General features: G+C 41.3%; 3 protein-coding genes across 3 annotated transcripts; 2 read left to right on the top strand and 1 right to left on the bottom strand.

Annotated features, from left to right (window-relative positions):
• The first annotated feature begins 362 nt into the window (after positions 1-362).
• Positions 363-3,455, top strand: ficd (FIC domain protein adenylyltransferase). Its single transcript, XM_049578246.1, has 2 exons — positions 363-960; positions 1,528-3,455. Exons 1-2 carry the CDS (start codon positions 690-692, stop codon positions 2,607-2,609), a joined length of 1,353 nt encoding a protein of 450 aa, XP_049434203.1. The 5' UTR covers positions 363-689; the 3' UTR covers positions 2,610-3,455.
• A 1,641-nt stretch (positions 3,456-5,096) lies between these two features.
• Positions 5,097-16,240, bottom strand: sart3 (spliceosome associated factor 3, U4/U6 recycling protein). Its single transcript, XM_049578244.1, has 19 exons — positions 16,004-16,240; positions 13,920-14,046; positions 13,715-13,819; positions 13,440-13,624; positions 12,967-13,072; positions 11,679-11,803; positions 11,406-11,561; positions 9,095-9,233; positions 8,851-8,958; positions 8,674-8,751; positions 8,530-8,588; positions 8,156-8,265; positions 7,925-8,037; positions 7,767-7,843; positions 7,353-7,524; positions 6,812-7,266; positions 6,024-6,176; positions 5,701-5,888; positions 5,097-5,602 (listed from the first exon to the last, which is right to left on the bottom strand). The coding sequence occupies exons 1-19, from the start codon at positions 16,199-16,201 to the stop codon at positions 5,416-5,418; spliced, it is 2,841 nt and encodes a 946-aa protein (XP_049434201.1). The 5' UTR covers positions 16,202-16,240; the 3' UTR covers positions 5,097-5,415.
• A 129-nt stretch (positions 16,241-16,369) lies between these two features.
• On the top strand, positions 16,370-19,114 carry iscu (iron-sulfur cluster assembly enzyme). Its single transcript, XM_049578247.1, has 5 exons — positions 16,370-16,521; positions 16,706-16,819; positions 16,902-17,012; positions 17,103-17,181; positions 18,535-19,114. The coding sequence occupies exons 1-5, from the start codon at positions 16,420-16,422 to the stop codon at positions 18,624-18,626; spliced, it is 498 nt and encodes a 165-aa protein (XP_049434204.1). The 5' UTR covers positions 16,370-16,419; the 3' UTR covers positions 18,627-19,114.
• Positions 19,115-19,125: the final 11 nt, after the last annotated feature.

The following is a 19,125-nucleotide window of genomic DNA, read 5'->3' as shown; positions in this document are numbered from 1 at the left end:
GTGCGAATACTGAAAGAAAATGTCAACTGAATGAATGAAAAAAGGAAATATTAAATTCAAATGTACATATAAAGACATTAATATAGCCTACTATGTGTATTAAAAATACATTTAAAAGTATTTGAAAAGTCGTATAACTTCATTACAAACAGTTTTTTGAAGGGCACATACTGCGCTGCTGTGTTGTCAGTATTTGCCTGCGAGGCTAAACTTAGGGCAAAATATTCCTATATCAACCAATCAGAGACCGTTACGAACCATCTGTTGTATTGCTGCGTTTCAGCCAATCGGCGCTGCGCTTCAAACTAATTCTGTCCAATCACATTCCAGGATGTTCGCACGTTCAAACCAAGGAAGTGGATGATGTGTATTTTTTTGTACACAGCTGTACTGTACCGTATGGACGCCGAGAGCAAGTCAACCGCAGTCTAATCGTGATTTCAGCCGGTGTTTTAAAGTTTCAGCTCAGAGTCGCACGCGATAGAGAGCTAAGTTGATCTAGCTAGCTTTAGCTAACTTAATAGCTGTCGGGTAACTGAGCTGAATTCCCTCAGCAGTGTTTGTGATTGTAAGCTGTCATGTTGACCGTGTTTTCCCTCCAGTCGGCCGCCCTGAGGCTCTCCTAGCTGGGGTGGATATACATGGGGAACCGTGTCACCAGAGGATGGAGAGTTTAACCTGGGATCATCATGGCTGCTATGACGGTGTGGCGTTGCACCAGCGGCCGCTTGCTTGGAGGATGGGGCCCGCTGCTATGTGTCCTCCTCGGCTCTCTGGTGGCCGTCCTGATGCCCCTGGTGGGGGTGGAGGACGAGTGCTGCGCCGCCCTGAAGGGCTTCGCTCAGCTCCGCTGCCAGCTGTGGGGAAGCTCCCATCCTCCTCCAGCTGTACAGTCCACCAGCCTTACTGTCCCGTTTACTGCCCTTGATGTGCTGCCTCTGAGGTCCAAGCCGAGCAAAGGTAAAATACAAGAGTACACAGTTCAATGTAATGCCATATGTTAAAGACAAGGTCAGATACAGATACAGTTATAGTACAGCAAAACGGACCACATTTCTAATATACTTTGACTTAGAGTTGTAAAAATACAAAGCAGTGTAAAACAGTTTATTTTTATATTTATTAATCACTACTAGAATAAGGTCCTTGATGTTATGTTAATTAAAAGATTGCCCAGCTCTGCTGTGTCACGACTAGAGCTGCAATTGCAACTACTTTGATAATCCACCAGTCTTTTTTAGGGAAAAAAAAAAAGTCAAAATTCTCTGATTCCATCTTCTTAAATATGGATATTGTCTGGTTTCTTTACTCATCTAACAGAGTAAACTGAATATCTTTAGATTGTGGACAAAACAAGACATTTGAGAACATTATTTCAGCCTTTAGGAAACACTGATAGACATTTTGACATTTTATAGACCAAACAACAATAGTTGCAGTCACCCTGGAAATGACCTGCTGTGCTTTAACCTCTAAGCTGTGTCACCTGTTTTGGAGTTGACATTGTTTGTCATGTTCTGATTGCAGAGATGAAGCTGGAGGCCAAAGCGGCGCTGCAGCAGGCTCTGGAGATGAAGAAACTGGGGAAGATAGAGAAGGCTCACAAGTTGCTGGTGCATGCACTCAGCATGAATCCAGACTTTGTGGACGCCCTAACAGAGCTGGGGACCATCCTGGAGGAGGAGAAGAAGGATGTCGTCCAGGCAGACCACCTCTACACCAAGGCCTTGGCCATCTCACCTTGTAATGAGAGAGCTCTGGTCAGCCGGGACCGAACTCTTCCCCTGGTGGAAGAGATTGACCAGCGTTACTTTGGCATCATTGACAGTAAAGTGCGCCGGCTTATGTCCATTCCTAAAGGCAACTCTGCACTCCGCCGGGTGATGGAGGAAACCTATTACCATCACATCTACCACACTGTGGCAATTGAAGGCAGCACGCTCACTCTGTCTGAGATCCGTCACATCATCGAGACCCGCTACGCCGTCCCTGGGAAGAGCCTACAGGAGCAGAACGAAGCCATTGGTGTGGATGTAGCCATGAAGTTCATCAACACCACGCTGCTGTCCAGATCAGGAACCATAACTGTCAGTGACATCCTGGAGATTCACCGACGGGTGCTTGGCTATGTGGACCCTGTAGAGGGAGGGAGGTTGCGCACCAACCAGGTGTTTGTGGGCCACCACATCCCCCCACACCCTCAGGACCTGCAGAGGCACATGCAGGAGCTGGTCCAGTGGCTCAACTCTGAGGAGGCCCTGCAGCTGCACCCTGTGGAGTACGCAGCTCTGGCCCACTACAAGCTGGTGTATGTGCACCCGTTTGTGGACGGCAATGGACGCACGTCTCGACTGCTCATGAACCTTGTGCTCATGCAAGCGAGATACCCGCCAATCACTATTCGCAAAGAACAAAGGGCTGAGTATTATGCAGCTCTGGACACAGCCAATGAGGGTGACGTACGGCCCTTTATTCGCTTTATAGCCAAATGTACAGAGATGACATTGGACACATTGTTGATTTCTACAACTGAGTATGCTGTGGGGCTGCCGGGAGCCAGCCAGGACCACGCCTGTACCGACTGCAAACAGACCATCCCAATTCACTGAGCTGGAGACAGGAGGAGAGTCTGAGAGCTCTTAAAAAACAATCTTACCATAGAATGTGTTGCCTTCTCGTTTGGTCATTTCCCACCAGTATCACCCCTTGCTTCGGTATGGGTTCTAGACCTGCTGAATTCATCACAACTGTTTCAGGATGTTGAGTTGAAATCTGATTTTGCCATTTGAGGGTTGCTTTCAATTAAAAGAAATCCGTTCCCCACCTTTAGTTTATGACCAGTTCCCATAGGAGTGTAAACGAATTTCATTTTCTATCACAATACAATCTGAATTTTGACCTCTGGTGGTGTGACGAGGAAAGTTTTCTAATCTTGTTGCTTGACTTGAGACGCTTCAGCGCAGATGTGTGGTGAACATTTAGTTAATTATCTTTGGGATTAAGGTGATGTCTCTTAACATTGTAAAGCACTTTCATGTATTTGATTATTTATTTCATTTTAAAATAAAAGTGTTCTATTGACTTCCATTACGTCTTCAAGCTGTTGTAAAATGAACAAGTCTGTGAGTGTCGTACTGGGATCAAAGATGATTTACGTGACTTTATTAAAACAAATTTTAGACCAGAAAAAAAAAATTACATGACATAACTTTTTTCTTTGTTTTTACAGGACCCAAAAACACAAGGGTAGAAAAGGGCGAAACAAGCAGGTAAATAAATACTGTGACTGAACAAACAAACAAAAAGCCATTTATTTACCTCTATACCAAATTCAAAACATTGACTATAGAAATGATACAAAACAGCAATGCACACATACCACCTTTTTAGTATCAGACATAAAACGGAAGGTGACTTTAGAGACCAACACATTTAGATTTTTTTTTTTTTTTTTTTCAGATCAGGCCACTGTGGTGAGAGCAATACATATAGCTTGTATTCCATCTGTTTTGAAAACTTAGATTTATATTTATTACAAACTATGGTGACCTTTTTGAAATTAGCATATCGAACATTATGTACACAAACAGAAGTGTTAATATCCGAACAAGACGAGTGGACAAATGGTTGACTTCTAGCATGGGGTGAAAGAAATGGAAAACTGCATAGATTCTCTAATTGTGCCGGAGGAGCTGCAGAGCTTAATACATGTAGCTGACAGCAACAGCTTCTTATGCAGAATACTGAAGAGCTGTCAGCCAGGTTCATTCAGAGGGTGAAATAAACTCTCTTACTGAAAGAAACTCATTTATAAAACTGTACTAAGGTCTCAGTTTATGACGCTCCAAGGATTCACTTTTACAGTACACATACAAAAGGGTTCACATGTACTTTCTAGCATTTATGGATATATCTGAACTCTTTAACACCTTAAACAAATTAATGTCCTCTCTCATATCCCTGGACTCTTGCAGGGCTGCAATTAACAAATTGCTTTTAATTATTTTCTCCACTGTTTGGTTGACCAAACCAAAGAAAACTGAAAAATGCACATTACAATTTTCTACAACCAAGGTGATGTCATCAAATGTTTTATCTCAACAATTGTCAATAACCCAAAAACATTCTATTTAACAAAATGTAAGAAAAGGACAAACTAAAATCTTAAAGCTCAGACACTGAAAATAGACCAGACAGAAATTTGTCAAACAATTAATATGCAAATTTGGTGGCAATTAATTTTCTGTCGATCAACTAATCATTCAGCTGTAATGCCAGCAGCCACCAAAGCAGCACATTTCTTCAGCCTCATTAACACCCTGCTTACACGTGCACCCTGAGCTTCCCAAGGTGAAGTGATCATGCTTCATTTACCTCCGAATCTCTTTCAGGTCCACAGCACATAACCTAGACTAACAACTAAAACATGGATGATGGATGTTTTCACCCTGAACAGACAGCTCACATTAACAATGATATGTAAAAACAGATAAACCATGAGAAAGAATACTTAGAGCAGTTCTGTAAATACTATAACTGATATCAAGCCGCAGCAGTGTGACATGACAGGGCAGTATTTACACGCCCTCAGGCTGAGATGAAGCCAGTTAACTATTACTAATTTAATGGAGCCTCTATAGACTCCATAGCATCATAATACCTATGACGAATAGCAGATGGCAACTCACAGATGGAACTATGTAAAAAATAAAGAATTAGTTGTATTATACAGTCAGAAAAAAGTCCGTGCTAGCCTTGTTAACTTTGTCCTCAGAGGTCAAAATAAGTTACACAACAGAAATCCTATGTTTCCTAAAAACATCTGGAGAAAGTCTTTTCTTCACTGTAGCAGTCAGCTTCTGTACACACGCGCGCACACACACACACACACACACACACACACACACACACACACACACACACACACACATCATCTATATTACAGCACGTCTGAACTTTTGCATATAACCTTTTTAAACAACATTCACAAGTTTGGCTGTTTTGAATATTTAAAAAAAATACTCTTCCATATGCTTCTCTCAGATCCCTTTCACGTTACACAACCAAAAAAAAGAGACACTTTGCAACATGAGGCGTACAATTTTAGATACGGTATATTTACACACAAATATGATACACTTTTTCTTTTATATAAAATAGCCTGCCAGCAACCTTCAAACGAACCAAACGAAAACGATCTGTCACATGGTGAGAAGTCTTGGTTGAAAAGGATTTCAGATGGAGGGCAGGAGCTCAGCGATTAAGGCAAATCTCGCAGAACGGATGATGAGGAGAACAAGACTGAGATTAAAGGGAAGCCGGGTAACCAATTACAGAAAAATCACCAACACTAATTTGTAAGGACACAAGATGGCTTTCAGTGTGAAGGCGGTCGTATTTCTCTCGCTCATCTTCTCACTTGCTGAGAAGCATCTTGGCGAAGTCTGAATTTGACAAAGGTTTCGTCTCTCCGGCTGCTGCGCTGGCTGCTGTTGCTGGCGCCTGCTCAGCCTCAGTCCCATTCCTGACTTTGCTTACGGGCGTGCTTTGTCGGTGCAGGGAGCGAGGGAGTAATGAGAGCTGCGTGCGTCCTCTTCCTCTCCTGGGAAAACAAAACACAGCTTTGTTTCTGTACAGTTACAGATCTGACGGTGGCAACGTTTCAGTGGGCGTGAAAGAGAAATGCATCACTAAACTTACGATCCAAAGACCTGGCGAGGCATTGTGTCTGACGTGGTCCTGTTTGAACCCAGTTTGTCACTCGTGTTTCTGCGAGGAGGGTTACTAATAGCAACAGAGATTTTGTTGCCCTCAACGTCCATGCCGTCCATCTTAAGAACTGCCTGTGAGGCCTGCGCTTCATTTGCAAACTCAACATACGCCAGACCCTGCAGAGACACACAGTGAGAGAGGGTTAATACTTTGCTCAGCATCTGCATGGTCAAAGGTGGGAATCATTAGCTTCATCAGGATGACTATTTTTAGCCAAACATCTGGACACTGTCCTCCTCTTTACGCCTCACCTTGGGTTTTCCTGAGCGATATGTGACCAGACGAACATCTTTGATAGTGCCGTGACTTTTGCAGAGTTCTTCCAGGTGCTCTTTAGTGCACGAAAACGGCAGCCCAGAGATGAAGATTTTTTGTTTCTCCATGGCCGTGTTGTATTTAAACACCTACGGGGACATTAATGTGAAGTGGTCACTTGTACTGCACCTTATCAGAGTTTCTGCAGATTAACCAAGTTAAATTAAAGACGTTTAAAGATCTTTTTAATACAACAGAGCACCTATTTTACAGTCATACCAGCCAAAGTACGACGGAAAACCATTTTGGGACATTATGACCTAGAATTACTGATTACTTCACTTTTTTTTCAGTTCCTCTGAGATGTTAACATTAGTAGAATTAAAGTAATACAACCTGGACCTGAAAAGTGGCATAAAATGGATATATGGACTAACAAATTGAGAATGATTCATTTGATTTCAAGGCAATAGCAAATATTTAAGATTTTGTAAATTATTTAAAGGTCCAGTGTGTAGGTTTTAGGGGGATATACTGACAAAATTAAATACAATGAAATAAGTAAACCTTCTGAACAATTAACACTGAAGGGATCCTAACCAACCCAAGTTTCTGCTGGGTGCAATCTGCAATTCTCACCACTAGATGTCACTAAATCTGCCTTAATCTTTCACACTGCTCCTTTAAAACCCTCTAAAGCCTTTTTTCAAAGATTTTAGAGACTTTTCAAGACCTGCAGATACTCTGGTTATAATAAAAATCAAACACTTGTTTTGATATTTACCTTAAAGTCAGGATTTTTGTTTTTGTCTACACAAGGTGACACAAACATGGGCCTGCCCTCCACCTCTCGTCTGTCCAGCTTCAGGGCCTCGGGGACAGACACTGAAGCTTCAAACTGTACATAGCAGTAGCCTTTGAAGGTCCCTTTGTTGCTGAAGACAGGGCGGACCTGTTTGATGGGACCACAGGTCTCAAACAGCGTCCTGAGCTTGGCCTCTGGCTCCTGCAGGGTGTACGCCAGGTTGCTGATGAATACGCTGCTGTCATCGTTGCGAAGCTCTGGCTTGTCATCGTTCTGCCTCTGGGCAGCGGCCGCAGCTCCCTGCTGGGCTCTTTTATTGTCGGACGGAGTAGGTTTAAAGCCAGGAGGAGCGTTCCTCCCAAAGTGTCCAGTCTCCGTCTCCATGTACTCTGTGGTTTGGTCCCCATTTCCTCTGTGCCTTTTAGGAGCTTGTTCTGTCACAGAGGGAGAGGAAGATTAGGTAACGCATAATTTCTCATTAAAAAAAAAAAGGTTTATCATACAAATGATTTGTCTTTACCTGAGTCATCATTCCACTCATCGTGATAATCATCCTGCTCTGCTCTTCTTTTCTCGCCAGCTCGAGTTCCCTTCTGGACCTTCTTCTGAGCCTTCTTGTCTGCCTTGGCCCTCCGCCGTTGATCAGCTCTCTCCTCCTCCTGGCGAGCCAGGTTGGCTTCTTTCTCAGCTGCCTAACAGATGGGCAGAACATGATCACATCAGCCAAAAGCAGACAAATGATACACCTGTCCAGTTAGGGATGTCAGGAGAAGTCGATGCCAGAATTCTGAAAACGTGACGGTACTTGTTTTATTTGGTTTCCTGTTTTCAATAAAGGAGCGTATGTATAATTCCACTGGTACTGATACTGACTACTAAATTTCTGGTACTGTGACATGCCTTTGTCCAGCATGATACTGATATGTGCTCCTACCTTCGCTCGTTGCTCATTAATCCTGTTCAGTCGGGTCTCTGTCTTCTGCACTGCCACATCCCAGTCCTCCAGAGAACCTGTGAGTGAGAAGACACACTGTAATTCGTGTAAGTCTTCTTTGTTTGGATGTTATGTTTGATATTTATATCAGGACTCACCTTCCACCCTCTCGAATGTGAGCAGGACTTCGCTCACATGCTCAGGGTAGTCTGAGGTGCACTGAACTGCTCTGTGGAGAGCTTTCCGACAGTGAACAGAGTCTCCATAAGACCTAAGGACAAAGTAGAAAAAAAAAAAAAAAATCAAGGACATCATAAATACATTTTGCTAATAAAAGGTATCAGAACTTCAATTCACATTTTTCCCCACTCAGATATTGACTGACAGACCTTTCAAGGTTATAGTACTCCAGCCACATGTTGGCATATTTAGCATTCCCTTTTGTCATGATGCTGTCCCACAGCTCTCTGGCTTTTTGGATGTTCTTACAGTGGAGGGCCTGGAAGGGAGGAAACAAAACTTACATTAAGAGATGTTCATTTCTGCAGACTGTTTCCATATTACACATGACAGTGAGGTTATGCAGCTTTAAATTGTACAATTCAAATAAAACAAGCGTATTTCCATTGTCTTAGGATTTTATAGACAAGACATCGAAAATAAAATAAGTCAAAATAAAACACAAATAAACACAGGGTTAAACACAACTGAATGTAATAGAAATCCAATGCTTGTAAATGGTTGTCATAGTAACACTGCTTACTTCTATCCTTGCCCAGATCTGCATTATGATACAAGAGGGGTCTCCACTTTCACCGAATCCTACAGTGACACAAGACAATGAATTATAAAAACCAAACCAAGAACACCACATCAGTAAATCTCAGTCAGACTCAAATCCACCTACTTTCTTCAACATCTTGCTTCATGTAGTCTAGAGACCGAGAGAAAGCTGCTCGCAGCTCCTCCAACTCTTTACTCGATTCTGCAAAAAAAGGAAACACTGTTAGCAACAGAACGATGAGTGAACTGAATAGTTTCCAACCCCAAAGCCTAATTCTGTTTCACACACAACTGCGCGCACCTTTACTGAAATCCACACGTCTCCGCAGGTAGTCGAGGTACGCCTGCCAAATTTCCACATAATCTGTTGCTTGAATGAAACCTGCATTCAGCGCCTTTTCAAAAACATCTGCAAGAAAAAGAAAGAAACTGAATCATACGGCAAAGCAAGGTTTCAGGATTTTCCCTCATAACAAACTCACAACTACATAAAAACAGCACCTGAGTCATGATCTGACAGCTTCTGGCTGCACTCTAGTTTTTACCTGAGACAGTCTGATGCTCAGCTCCGTGCCTTTCCAGAGCTAGCAGGTAGCTCTTCCACAGACCCATGGTCCAGGGGCAGTTCCTGACAGCACGTTCATGAGAGGAGAGAACCAAGTCTTTGATCTTCAGCTGACGGTCCTGTAGAGTCCACAGAGAGCACATGACAAACTGGTTAAAATGACCTTAAACAAACTGAAATATTTATTTAGGAAGCTGTTAAGAGTCACTTTTATAAGCAACCACGTTTATCTGACATCCCAGGGATCAATGGTAAGAATTGCGAGATTGCCTGGAGCAAAACTACAATGCTACGTTGGGCTAATAATTTAAAAAAAAAAAAAAAAAAAAATTAAAACACATCATTTTCAATGGAGCTGATAATTTCAAGTATCTAAGGAGTAAGCCATCCTGCTTCTTTCTCATCACTGTCTAGATCTGTACATGGGCAGAATCAATTGGGCACTCGCAAAAAAATGGTGACAGGTAAAGACAAAGTTTATGAGTTGAAGCGCAAGCAAGCATTTAAATTATCCTGATACAGGAGGTTAGTTGGGTGGTGTTAGAAGACGTGGGCAAAACTAACCATGCATTGTGTAATTTGTCACAAGTTTGAGAGCGTGGCAGATAAAACAGGATATTTTTTAAAGGAACCTCTTTGTTGTCTTTCCTGTTATTTCATAACCGCTTAAATAAAATTCACACTGTGACCACGAATAAATCTAATAAAATAAAGACAAGAAAAAGCACTGTACTTTTTTCAGATGAGTAAAATGATTATCAACCTAATGCAGACCTGCCAACCTTGAAGAAAGGTTACGAGTACCACCTTACCAGACACTCGTGCGTGGTCATGAACATATGTGGACACGGCGGCACTTTTTCTTTTTTTAAAAAAAGTCAATATGCACATGTGACAAACAGAAGAAACGAGCGTACGTTTACATATTCATATCTATAGGTCTAAGCCCCACATACATCCATAGATGCCCAATATTTGTTTTATGGCGCAGAGGAAGGTCAATTTCATCAGTCTGATGGTAGCATTGATCATCTGCTTAAAAAATACAGTAATATGTCCTGTTGTGACAAAAAGAAAGATTTCAAGTGGGATTCGGGGGGTTCTCCCCCGAGAAAATTTTGAAACATCACATGGCGAAATCCTATTTTCATGCAATTTCATACAGAAATTGACCCCCCGAAGGTCAAGTTAATTTTATTTAGTTTTATTTTCTATATAGCGCCAGATCACAAAGAAGTCACTTAAGGTAACCTTTCCTATAGAACAGGTCTGTACCTTGTCCTTTTATTAAACAAACTAAATAGCCTTATGTTATTTATCTTATTTACAGACCGCGTGTCATTTCTGTCTCTACATGGTCGCGTGTTTACAATCCTCCCCTGCTCTTTGTATCGCGCACGGCGGAGTTTGGCCCCATTGGGCGCGCACACACATGCCCCCCACACGCGCGCGCGCGCACACACACACACACACACACAAGTGAACACACTAGAGAGCGTAAAAAAATAAATAAAAAAGGACTCGGCGGTGGAGTGACATTTCTTAAACGGGCATGAGAAGGTGATACCGTCTACCGGACTTAACACACGGTAACTCCGGTCTGAGCTGACGGTGAGGAGCTAATAAGAGCTAACTGCTAACAGACAGAAGCTAACTGCTATGAGACTGTAGTTAACTGTTTACAGACAGAAGCTAACTGCTAAGATAGAAGCTAGCTCTATTAGACACAAGCTAAAGTTAACTGTTAACTTTAAGTTAACTAATCTTATCGTTCCACCTACGTGCCTATATTCACCCGGTATCAACTTGAGTGACATCTTGCATAGACAAATACACTGAAACCGGCGAAATGCGCGATCAAGTGATATGCTTACTTTTAGAGCATCAAATCGTACCAGCATACTTTGATGTCAAAATGCGTGCCTGGTACACAAAATGCGTACAGGTTGGCAGGTCTGCTAATGTATCGGTGGCTATAGTCCAAGTTTACTGTTTAAATGTCTGAAACTACATTATGAAATTAAAAGACCATGAATCCATTTCAAGAGGAGCTGTGTTAGCAATTACTGGCTGTAAATGACTAAGATAAGCTCAGTGCAGCATTTTGATCACAGCTTTTTAGTTCCTGCTGGCAGACAAAGGAGTTGGCAAGTTTTAGGCGCTAAATAAGAGCAGTCAGACTTGGAAGGTAATGCCATGTGAAACGAGTCCAAACTCTACACAGTAAACATTACAGTACGACTGGGAGCCCTTAAAGGACAGCATCACACCAAAACACGACCAATACTCACAAGATAGGTGGTGTATTTTGCCCACATGTCTGGTACCAGGCAGTTCTCTGCCAGGGTCCTCTCAAAGATTATTTGGATCCGCGCCGGGTCGCCCTCCTTCAGTTCGAAGTCGATATAGGACTGATACTCTGCCAGCTTAGGAGGTTCTGCGACTATCTGCAGCAACACAACAGCATGCAGACGTTACGCACTGCAGAAACTATGCACATTATTAAAACTCATAAAAAAGGGGACAACTTTTAACAGTCAGAATAATCAATGCAAGTCACTTACCAGTGATTCTTCATAAGGTTTGCTCTTTTCCATCTGCTGCAAAGCCTTTTTGTATTGATGTATGATTGTGTCAGCCACGCCATGCTCAGACCACTCCTCATACTCTGCGTAGGTGGCCTCCATGTCTACAAAGCAAAAGGGCACAATTTTATCACAGTTTACAGACATTTTTCTACCGTATCAATTAAGATACATAAACCACATGGACTCTGTAAACCAAGATTGTATATTTTGTATGCATTTTATAATCATTAATACACAGAAACCTTGCACTCTCAGACGCATTTTATTTTTCTATTTGTTGAGAAAATTCGTAATACAAGGTGAATTGGAAAGACACATTTGCTCTCTTGCTTCTCTTCACTTGGGGTATCTCCTGCCTCTCTCTCTCTCTGCCCAAGTCTTGCATTTGGTACTGCAGCTAGCATTACCTGAGTTACAAAACGATACTGTGTGCCTATTAAATTGCACTCTGCTGTAAGCATCATCATTTGTGCAAGAAGGCCATTGCTATCATATATTAAGAAACTTTTTTTTTGCTGGCCCCCTGTTCACCTCTACCCTGTTCCTCACTTTAACTGTGGGCATACGTATCCTGCAGGTTAAGCCACATTTTCTTTGCTGTTTCTTGCTCAAATGGTTCCTAAAGGCTTTTGACGGATGCAAAAAAAAAACAAAAAAAAAACAGAAAAACACACCTGTTCTTAAAACTTAAATGACAGAAGAAAGTTTCTGAGTCAGTATGTTAGCATGATTGCCAAAACATGAGATCGTATTCATTTATAAACGTGCACCGATATCGGACAAAAATACAGACACGGTGTGCAAAGGCCCCACAATTAAGAAGTATGTATTTTAGGTTTATGTGTTGCAGGAATGTGTAAATTTGCAAATGTTTAATACATACTACCTAATCTCTGTCTTAAACCTTAGCAAATAATTCATCAAGTGAGATATCTGGATAAATAAGGGTTTTAAACAGTAAAGAAATGCCTTTAGTCTTCAGCTGGGACAAAAAATCCAACACAATATTAGACCATCTGGCTATCTCTCGCCCACTCCTGCAACAAACTGAAAGCATGGTCAGGGACTGTTCTCTTTCTAAATCTGCACAGCATTTCAAAAGCCACATCACAACCGTGCCGCACTCAACTTATCCGAGAAGGCAGCGTTGTCTTTTTAAATGGGGGAATTCAGTTTTTCAGGTTTTTTCGACATATGGCTCTCACAACACGAATCCTGCCCGTTTTACAGCAGCCCGTCTGGACAGAAAACGCGTCATGCTTACCCATTAAGGGGATGGCCAGCTGGCGGCGAAACAGTGTATGGATACGCTCAAGCTGAGTTTTCAGCAGCTCCTGCTCCTCACGGCTGGGAATCCTGCCAGGGGGAGGCTGAGAGGAAACACAGCAGAGAAAATGGTGTCAAAATTTAGCAAGGGCCCATTTAACATGAGAAGAATTCAATTCAGCTTTTAGAGTATTTCTATTTATTCTGAGCTAAGTGATTGGATTATCATTCAAAAGCATTCTTTGAGACAATATTAACCTGACAGAGACAGAGTGATATTGCATGCAACTATTCTACACGCAACTACTGTACTACATCAAAATCTAATTAACAAGTGTCTATCTTGTATTGTCTTATACTGTTTTTGAAACTGCGTCATTCAAAATAAATCTCACTCTGGAATATATCACAGAGCAACAACCACAGCATATGTGAGGCCACTGATAAGATCCTAGTGATGGAAACACAAACCTGTACTGTGGATAAAATGGCGTTCTCGAACTCTCTGTACGCCTCCCACACGGCCTGTCCCTTGGTCATGTGAAGCCCCACAGCTGTCACAGCTCTCTCAAAGATGGATCTCACCTTGTCCATCCCGCCTGGCGAGCCCATGCCACCAATTGAATACTGAGCATATTCAAGCCAGATATCTGGACCTAAGTATCAAGATATGGAATTAAATCTCAAGACAATGAAATACATGAATGTCAAATAAAAGGCAGTAAACAATGATGCAATGCACTCACAAATGTAGTCTTTTACAGCTTTCTCGAATAGTTCATAGACTTTCTCCCGGTTTGGTTCCTCCTCAGTCAGGCGGATCTCATCCTTGAGCCAATCTAACCAGATCTCTGTAGGGTTCAACAGAATGTTGCCTCAGTTGAAAAAACGAACACAGCTCGTGTCAACTGATACTTCTGAGCCCAAAAACCATATCAGACATGCACCAACCTTCAGTGAGCGGGAATAGCTCACTCATCTTCTGCCTTGCCTTTCGCAGACGGAAAAGTTCTCCCTCCTGCTTCAGTAGTTTGATGAGATCTACATGGCAGTTGTAGTCAAAAGCATTGATTGACAGCTGGAAAAAAATTACACAGAGATAGACTATGTTTTAATTGTATTGTGCACCATCTTTCCCCTTTTTTCTAATTACCTCGTGCTTCTACTGTATTTATTCAGCAGTGCCAAGGAAAATGTCATATCTCATTCATGTTACACAAATTAAATCATGACATAAACAATCTAAAACGCTTAAATACTTACACTATGGCACACAAAAAGTTGATAGAACATAAAGAGTACTTTCACACTTAGTTGCTAGTTTATTATAAAACCAAGACACTAATCTAATACAGTCTAATAATTTCTAGCTCCATTTCAGAAAGGCATTCAGGTAATCAGCTTGGAGGCTGCAGTTTGCATCATACCAAGAGGTGTCTATTTTAGGGCTGGGTATATCCACTGATTTCCTGAATCAATTCGATTTCGATTCACAAGGTCACAATTCAATTTTATTTCCATTTCGATTCAATGCGATATCTTTTCGATGTGGGATATTTCTGTTACAAAACCAAATTTTGCTAGTATATGAAAGAGATTCTCAGACGGCTAATACTGTAAATTTTACAAGGAATTATTTTTCAAAAAGAATAAATTCAGGACAGGATTAAAACTAAACATTTTCTAACTAAATGTTGTTTGTAGAGCAGCAATAGTAATATTCAAACAGCAGAGTCACAATACAAACTTACAAATCTAATATGTAAATAAAATAAATCAAATTCCTGACATCACAATACTGAGTAAGGTTTAAAAAGAATAAAGAACACAGACATCAGTCAGCTCATTTACTCTCAGCGAGATGAACGGATTTTACGAATTGATATCGGGTCATTCAAATGAAGATCGATTTGAATCGGATGAGTTGATTATTTTAATCCAGCACTAGTCTACTTATTTCAATGAGGGTAGGCACTTGTCAGCTCACAGCACAATTCAAAAGTGCCACAAACTGTAGCTTATAAAATTACCTTTAAATTGAATCAACACCTTTTTAAAACAATTACAATTAAAAAGTTAGCATTATAAGCTTCAAGAAGGTGGGAAATTTGCAGGGACACATCCCCTCAAATATTCAGATATGCTCAAACCTTCCAGGAACTGGGATGTAATATTTGTGTTACTCAGGCCATGTTACTGTCAGCTGTTATAGCTTCTGTTTATTGTTAGTATGTCATAATAAATGTTATAGGAAAGTTACAGTGTGTGCATTTTTCCTGTGTGGCCCTAAATCTTATGCTGGCTCATCAAAACTTCGAGAAACCCTGATAGTTGTCAAGTTTCAAAACATTTCTCGTGGGGTCAATTACACCCAGACCACCCTGGAGGACTGGGGTGCAAAAGGTGGAGATTGAACCCCCACCCCACATGTTGAATAGCTGATTACGGCCCTGTATTTATTGCGGGGCTACCTGATAAATTAGGATAAGTAATGCTGCAGTAATATTATGAATTTGTTTTTTCTCTGCTGTTGCAGTGGAAGCACAGATTACAGCATTACTGTATGTTTCCAACTACTACTACTACTACTACTACGTATAGACAACGTTTTGGGAAGCTAACGCGACACCCAGTAAAGTTAGGACAGTATGTAACCTTACTTTATATGTGCACATGTATTCTCCAACTAGGCTAAACTTGGAGCTTTATATCCCACTGGAGTGAGATAGTAAAAAAGGCGCGTGTGACTGTGACACGAGACAAGCCATTAGCATCACAGATTAGCAGGTCAGCTAATCACGACAGCTATGTGAATGACGTCGTATCATATACGCCTGTTTAATTGTTTTGGAAAACACCAGCTAACATTAGTAACGTTATAATTTTAGTTTCTGTTACACCACAGCAGGACGGAAAAGCTGATATTTTTAAGTTGCGGGGTTGCTGTAGCTGGCAGTGTTTACCACCCATTCATTCTCATTAGCTTGTATGCTAACATTAGTCAACTCAGCCTGGCTTGGTTGATGGCTAATTACCTGCTCTTCCAGCCGCTGGATCTCCGCTTCATTTTCTTTCTCGTCCTCCGACGAATCGTCCTCTTCGTCGTCTGAATTTTCTACTCCCATTCCCTCCTCCTCCTCGTTGTCCGATTCCATCTCCCTCTCTTCCATCCCTGCATCTTCCTCCTCCATGTCTTGCAACTGCGTTTGCTCTGCGCTGCTTGACGCTGCCATGTTGGAAAGGCTGTCTGCCTGGTAACAAGCTAACAAGCCCAAGAGTATCGTGAGAGGTGGAGCCTGTCCCTGAACTCAACGTGTAGCTGCCGCTGTTAGCCGCTAGTGGGTGCTCCCCTGTTGGTGATAGCTTCCGTCTTCACTTGTTTGTCAACAAAAAACTGCTCGTTCCTCACTCGTGCGCACTCGTTGATTTCCGTTCATCATCGTATCTCAACATGGCGACTGTACCTTTACGAAACTTGGCGTCCTCGCTGTTGTTTTTTGGCAAAAGGTTATTCAGCCCCGAGCTCACTGCCCTCTGCTCATATCACAAAAAGGTAATGTATTTTAAACTCATTATTATAACCAGCGCGTGTCATGTGAGATTTAACGCTAACAACCATACGTGTGTGTTGCCTAACAGCGGATAGGTGTAGCTAACTTCAACAGCGGTGTCCTGTCTTTGTAACAATCAAAACAACAAACCAGTGATGTGTCGTGTTTTTTTCCACTTTCCTCAAGGTGGTGGACCACTATGAAAACCCAAGAAATGTGGGAGCTCTAGACAAAAACGCCAAGAATGTGGGGACAGGGTTGGTGGGTGCACCAGCCTGTGGTGATGTAATGAAACTTCAGGTAAGTTGGAGGTCACATGCAGCTGTCGTGACAGTCAGCGTCCTGTTGTACAACCAAGTGTTTGACTCTGTATCGTCTCCAGATCCAGGTGGATGAAAATGGGAAGATCGTTGATGCAAAGTTTAAGACATTTGGCTGCGGATCAGCTATTGCCTCCAGTTCTCTTGCCACAGAGTGGGTGAAGGGGAAGTCGGTGAGTTGGTATACATCAGGTGGAAAGGAAAGAGGAATAATTGCTTTTAAAAATGCAGCGTTTTTGTTATAGTCTGCTTTCATTCTGCAGGTCGATGAAGCTCTGAAGATCAAGAACACAGACATTGCCAAAGAACTCTGCCTTCCTCCAGTCAAGCTGCATTGCTCCAGTAAGTTCAAAGCACCACAGTGAAGGAATGTAAGCAGTTTAACATGCTTCCTAACACAAGTCAGTGTCATCATGCAGCGGAAAGCTTAGTAAACATAAAGATGGATGACAAGTTAAAGGAAAAAAATGTTTCAGTGAGGTTGTTGGTACATAACGAGTCATCTGAACGCCTTCAGTGCTCCTTTACAGATCCTACACATTGCAGAAGCTCTACTGAAGGAATTAAAGTCATTATCGCAAAGCATATTCCCTCATTTGTTCACTGGTGGTGAAAAGCACTGACTAACAAAACAGTTAAAAATCTCCTATACATGCTCAGTGTTCATACATTTTAAGCTGTTCAGTTTGATCTTATAGAGTTAGTCCAATACCAGTGCCAATATCAGAAATGCCCGAGATGCTGCCTAAAATACTACAAACATATTGACAGGTGCCCAAGTCTATGCAATGTCATTTATTAATAACTTTTAAAGTAGTTTCACACCTGGCCATCAATTCTTCTTTGCTCTTTTAAAACAGTACATCAGGTGGTTCCTTTAAAATTTAAAGGAACTGTAAATTATTCCTAGATTTATTTACTTTTTAAGGTGCTGTTGGACTGCAGTTTTATAATGTTACTGTACTATTTACAATTTTACCAAATTGTGGCTGCACTTTTATGTATCCTAAAGAAATTGTTACTAATTACTAAGAGTTTATTTATTTATATATGACTCTCAGTCGAACTAGATAATAAAAGAAAATTCTTTGGCATTCAATCTCAGTATGTAGGGCATGTCCAAAGTCCAGCCCAACAGCCCATAGACCAGTTTTAAACAGCAAGCAGGTTGACTCTTGTGGCCCACCACACAGTATTGGTTAATCAAGCAAGTTAACTTCGCATTTTTTACATTTACTTCACACTGACATCACTAACACAGTTAATAGACATGCACCAAGTAGGAACAATGCTGATGGAACTAATGAGTTTCCATAAACAGATGGTAAACAAGCAAACAAATGGTTACCTAGCAACAGACATTTCTTCCCAGCAACAAAGCATTAAGCTGACAGCGATAGCAGCTGCTTTCAGGAGCAGTGGAAAGTTGAATATTTTTTATTTCACACCCATACAGGGTTAGCAGGATACAGCTGTATTTATTTACTTTGTATTGTATCAGTATTCGGTATTGGCTGATACGCAAGTTCAGGTACCAAAATCAGTTTCAGGAAGGAAAAAATCTGAAGAAATGAGTTTCTTAACGTACTTTTTCAGATTTTTCCCACAGTGTGTTACCTGACTGTATGTTGGGTTTTTTTTGTAAAATCAGAGCAGAATTTTAAAGTGTTTCTAAAATCTTCATTTTTTTCCCAGTGCTTGCAGAAGATGCCATAAAAGCAGCGCTGTCAGACTACAGAATAAAACAACAGGAGAAGAAGGAGGAACGTATCAAGGCCGCCAATTAATATCTTGTTATTACCTATCCATGACGTGACAGTACCAGCCCAGTGATGATTCACTGCAGTGCTCTTTGCAAGATTGGTCACCATAATGCTTCATCTGGTCTTGCATCTTCTTCTGGGAGTTTCATAATCTCTTTAAAAAATGTTAGAGGTGTTCATTTGCTTTTCATCAGATGGTCAGATTAAACGATGCTGATTTTGGAGTGGGAAGTTCATGATGAATATTTAAAGACAAGTCTTATCCTTGAATTTACACAAGGGAGCTGAACGTTGGAGATATGTCACAAATAAGACACCATAGATTCAGGGTTTTTATTTTTTGTATTTTTTGGCATTTAAGCATTTGGCTTGATTGTGTGAAATCACTGGTCCCATGTGGAGGATTCAGTATGAGAATGCAGTTAGAGCAACAGCTTAAGGACACATACAAAAACAAAATACAGAATATTGTGTGGGACTGTGCTTACTGTGAATAAAAAATCTAAAAAATATTTTCATTGTG

Source organism: Epinephelus fuscoguttatus, linkage group LG6 (genome assembly GCF_011397635.1).
Source record: "Epinephelus fuscoguttatus linkage group LG6, E.fuscoguttatus.final_Chr_v1".
Taxonomy (NCBI): Eukaryota; Metazoa; Chordata; class Actinopteri; order Perciformes; family Serranidae; genus Epinephelus; species Epinephelus fuscoguttatus.
The sequence above is the reverse complement of the archived record's forward strand: the minus strand, read 5'-3'. Positions and strand labels throughout refer to the sequence as shown.

Coding starts and splice junctions, on each gene's coding strand:
- sart3 (XM_049578244.1), bottom strand. CDS start 16,201: ATGGCAGCGTCAAGCAGCGCAGAGCAAACGCAGTTGCAAGACATGGAG. Junction 5,889..6,023: donor ATCGCTCAGGAAAACCCAAG/GTGAGGCGTAAA, acceptor GTGTCTCTGCAG/GGTCTGGCGTATGTTGAGTT. Junction 5,603..5,700: donor CCTCGCCAGGTCTTTGGATC/GTAAGTTTAGTG, acceptor TTGTTTTCCCAG/GAGAGGAAGAGGACGCACGC.
- iscu (XM_049578247.1), top strand. CDS start 16,420: ATGGCGACTGTACCTTTACGAAACTTGGCGTCCTCGCTGTTGTTTTTT. Junction 16,522..16,705: donor TCTGCTCATATCACAAAAAG/GTAATGTATTTT, acceptor ACTTTCCTCAAG/GTGGTGGACCACTATGAAAA. Junction 17,182..18,534: donor AGTCAAGCTGCATTGCTCCA/GTAAGTTCAAAG, acceptor TTTTTTTCCCAG/TGCTTGCAGAAGATGCCATA.
- ficd (XM_049578246.1), top strand. CDS start 690: ATGGCTGCTATGACGGTGTGGCGTTGCACCAGCGGCCGCTTGCTTGGA. Junction 961..1,527: donor GAGGTCCAAGCCGAGCAAAG/GTAAAATACAAG, acceptor TTCTGATTGCAG/AGATGAAGCTGGAGGCCAAA.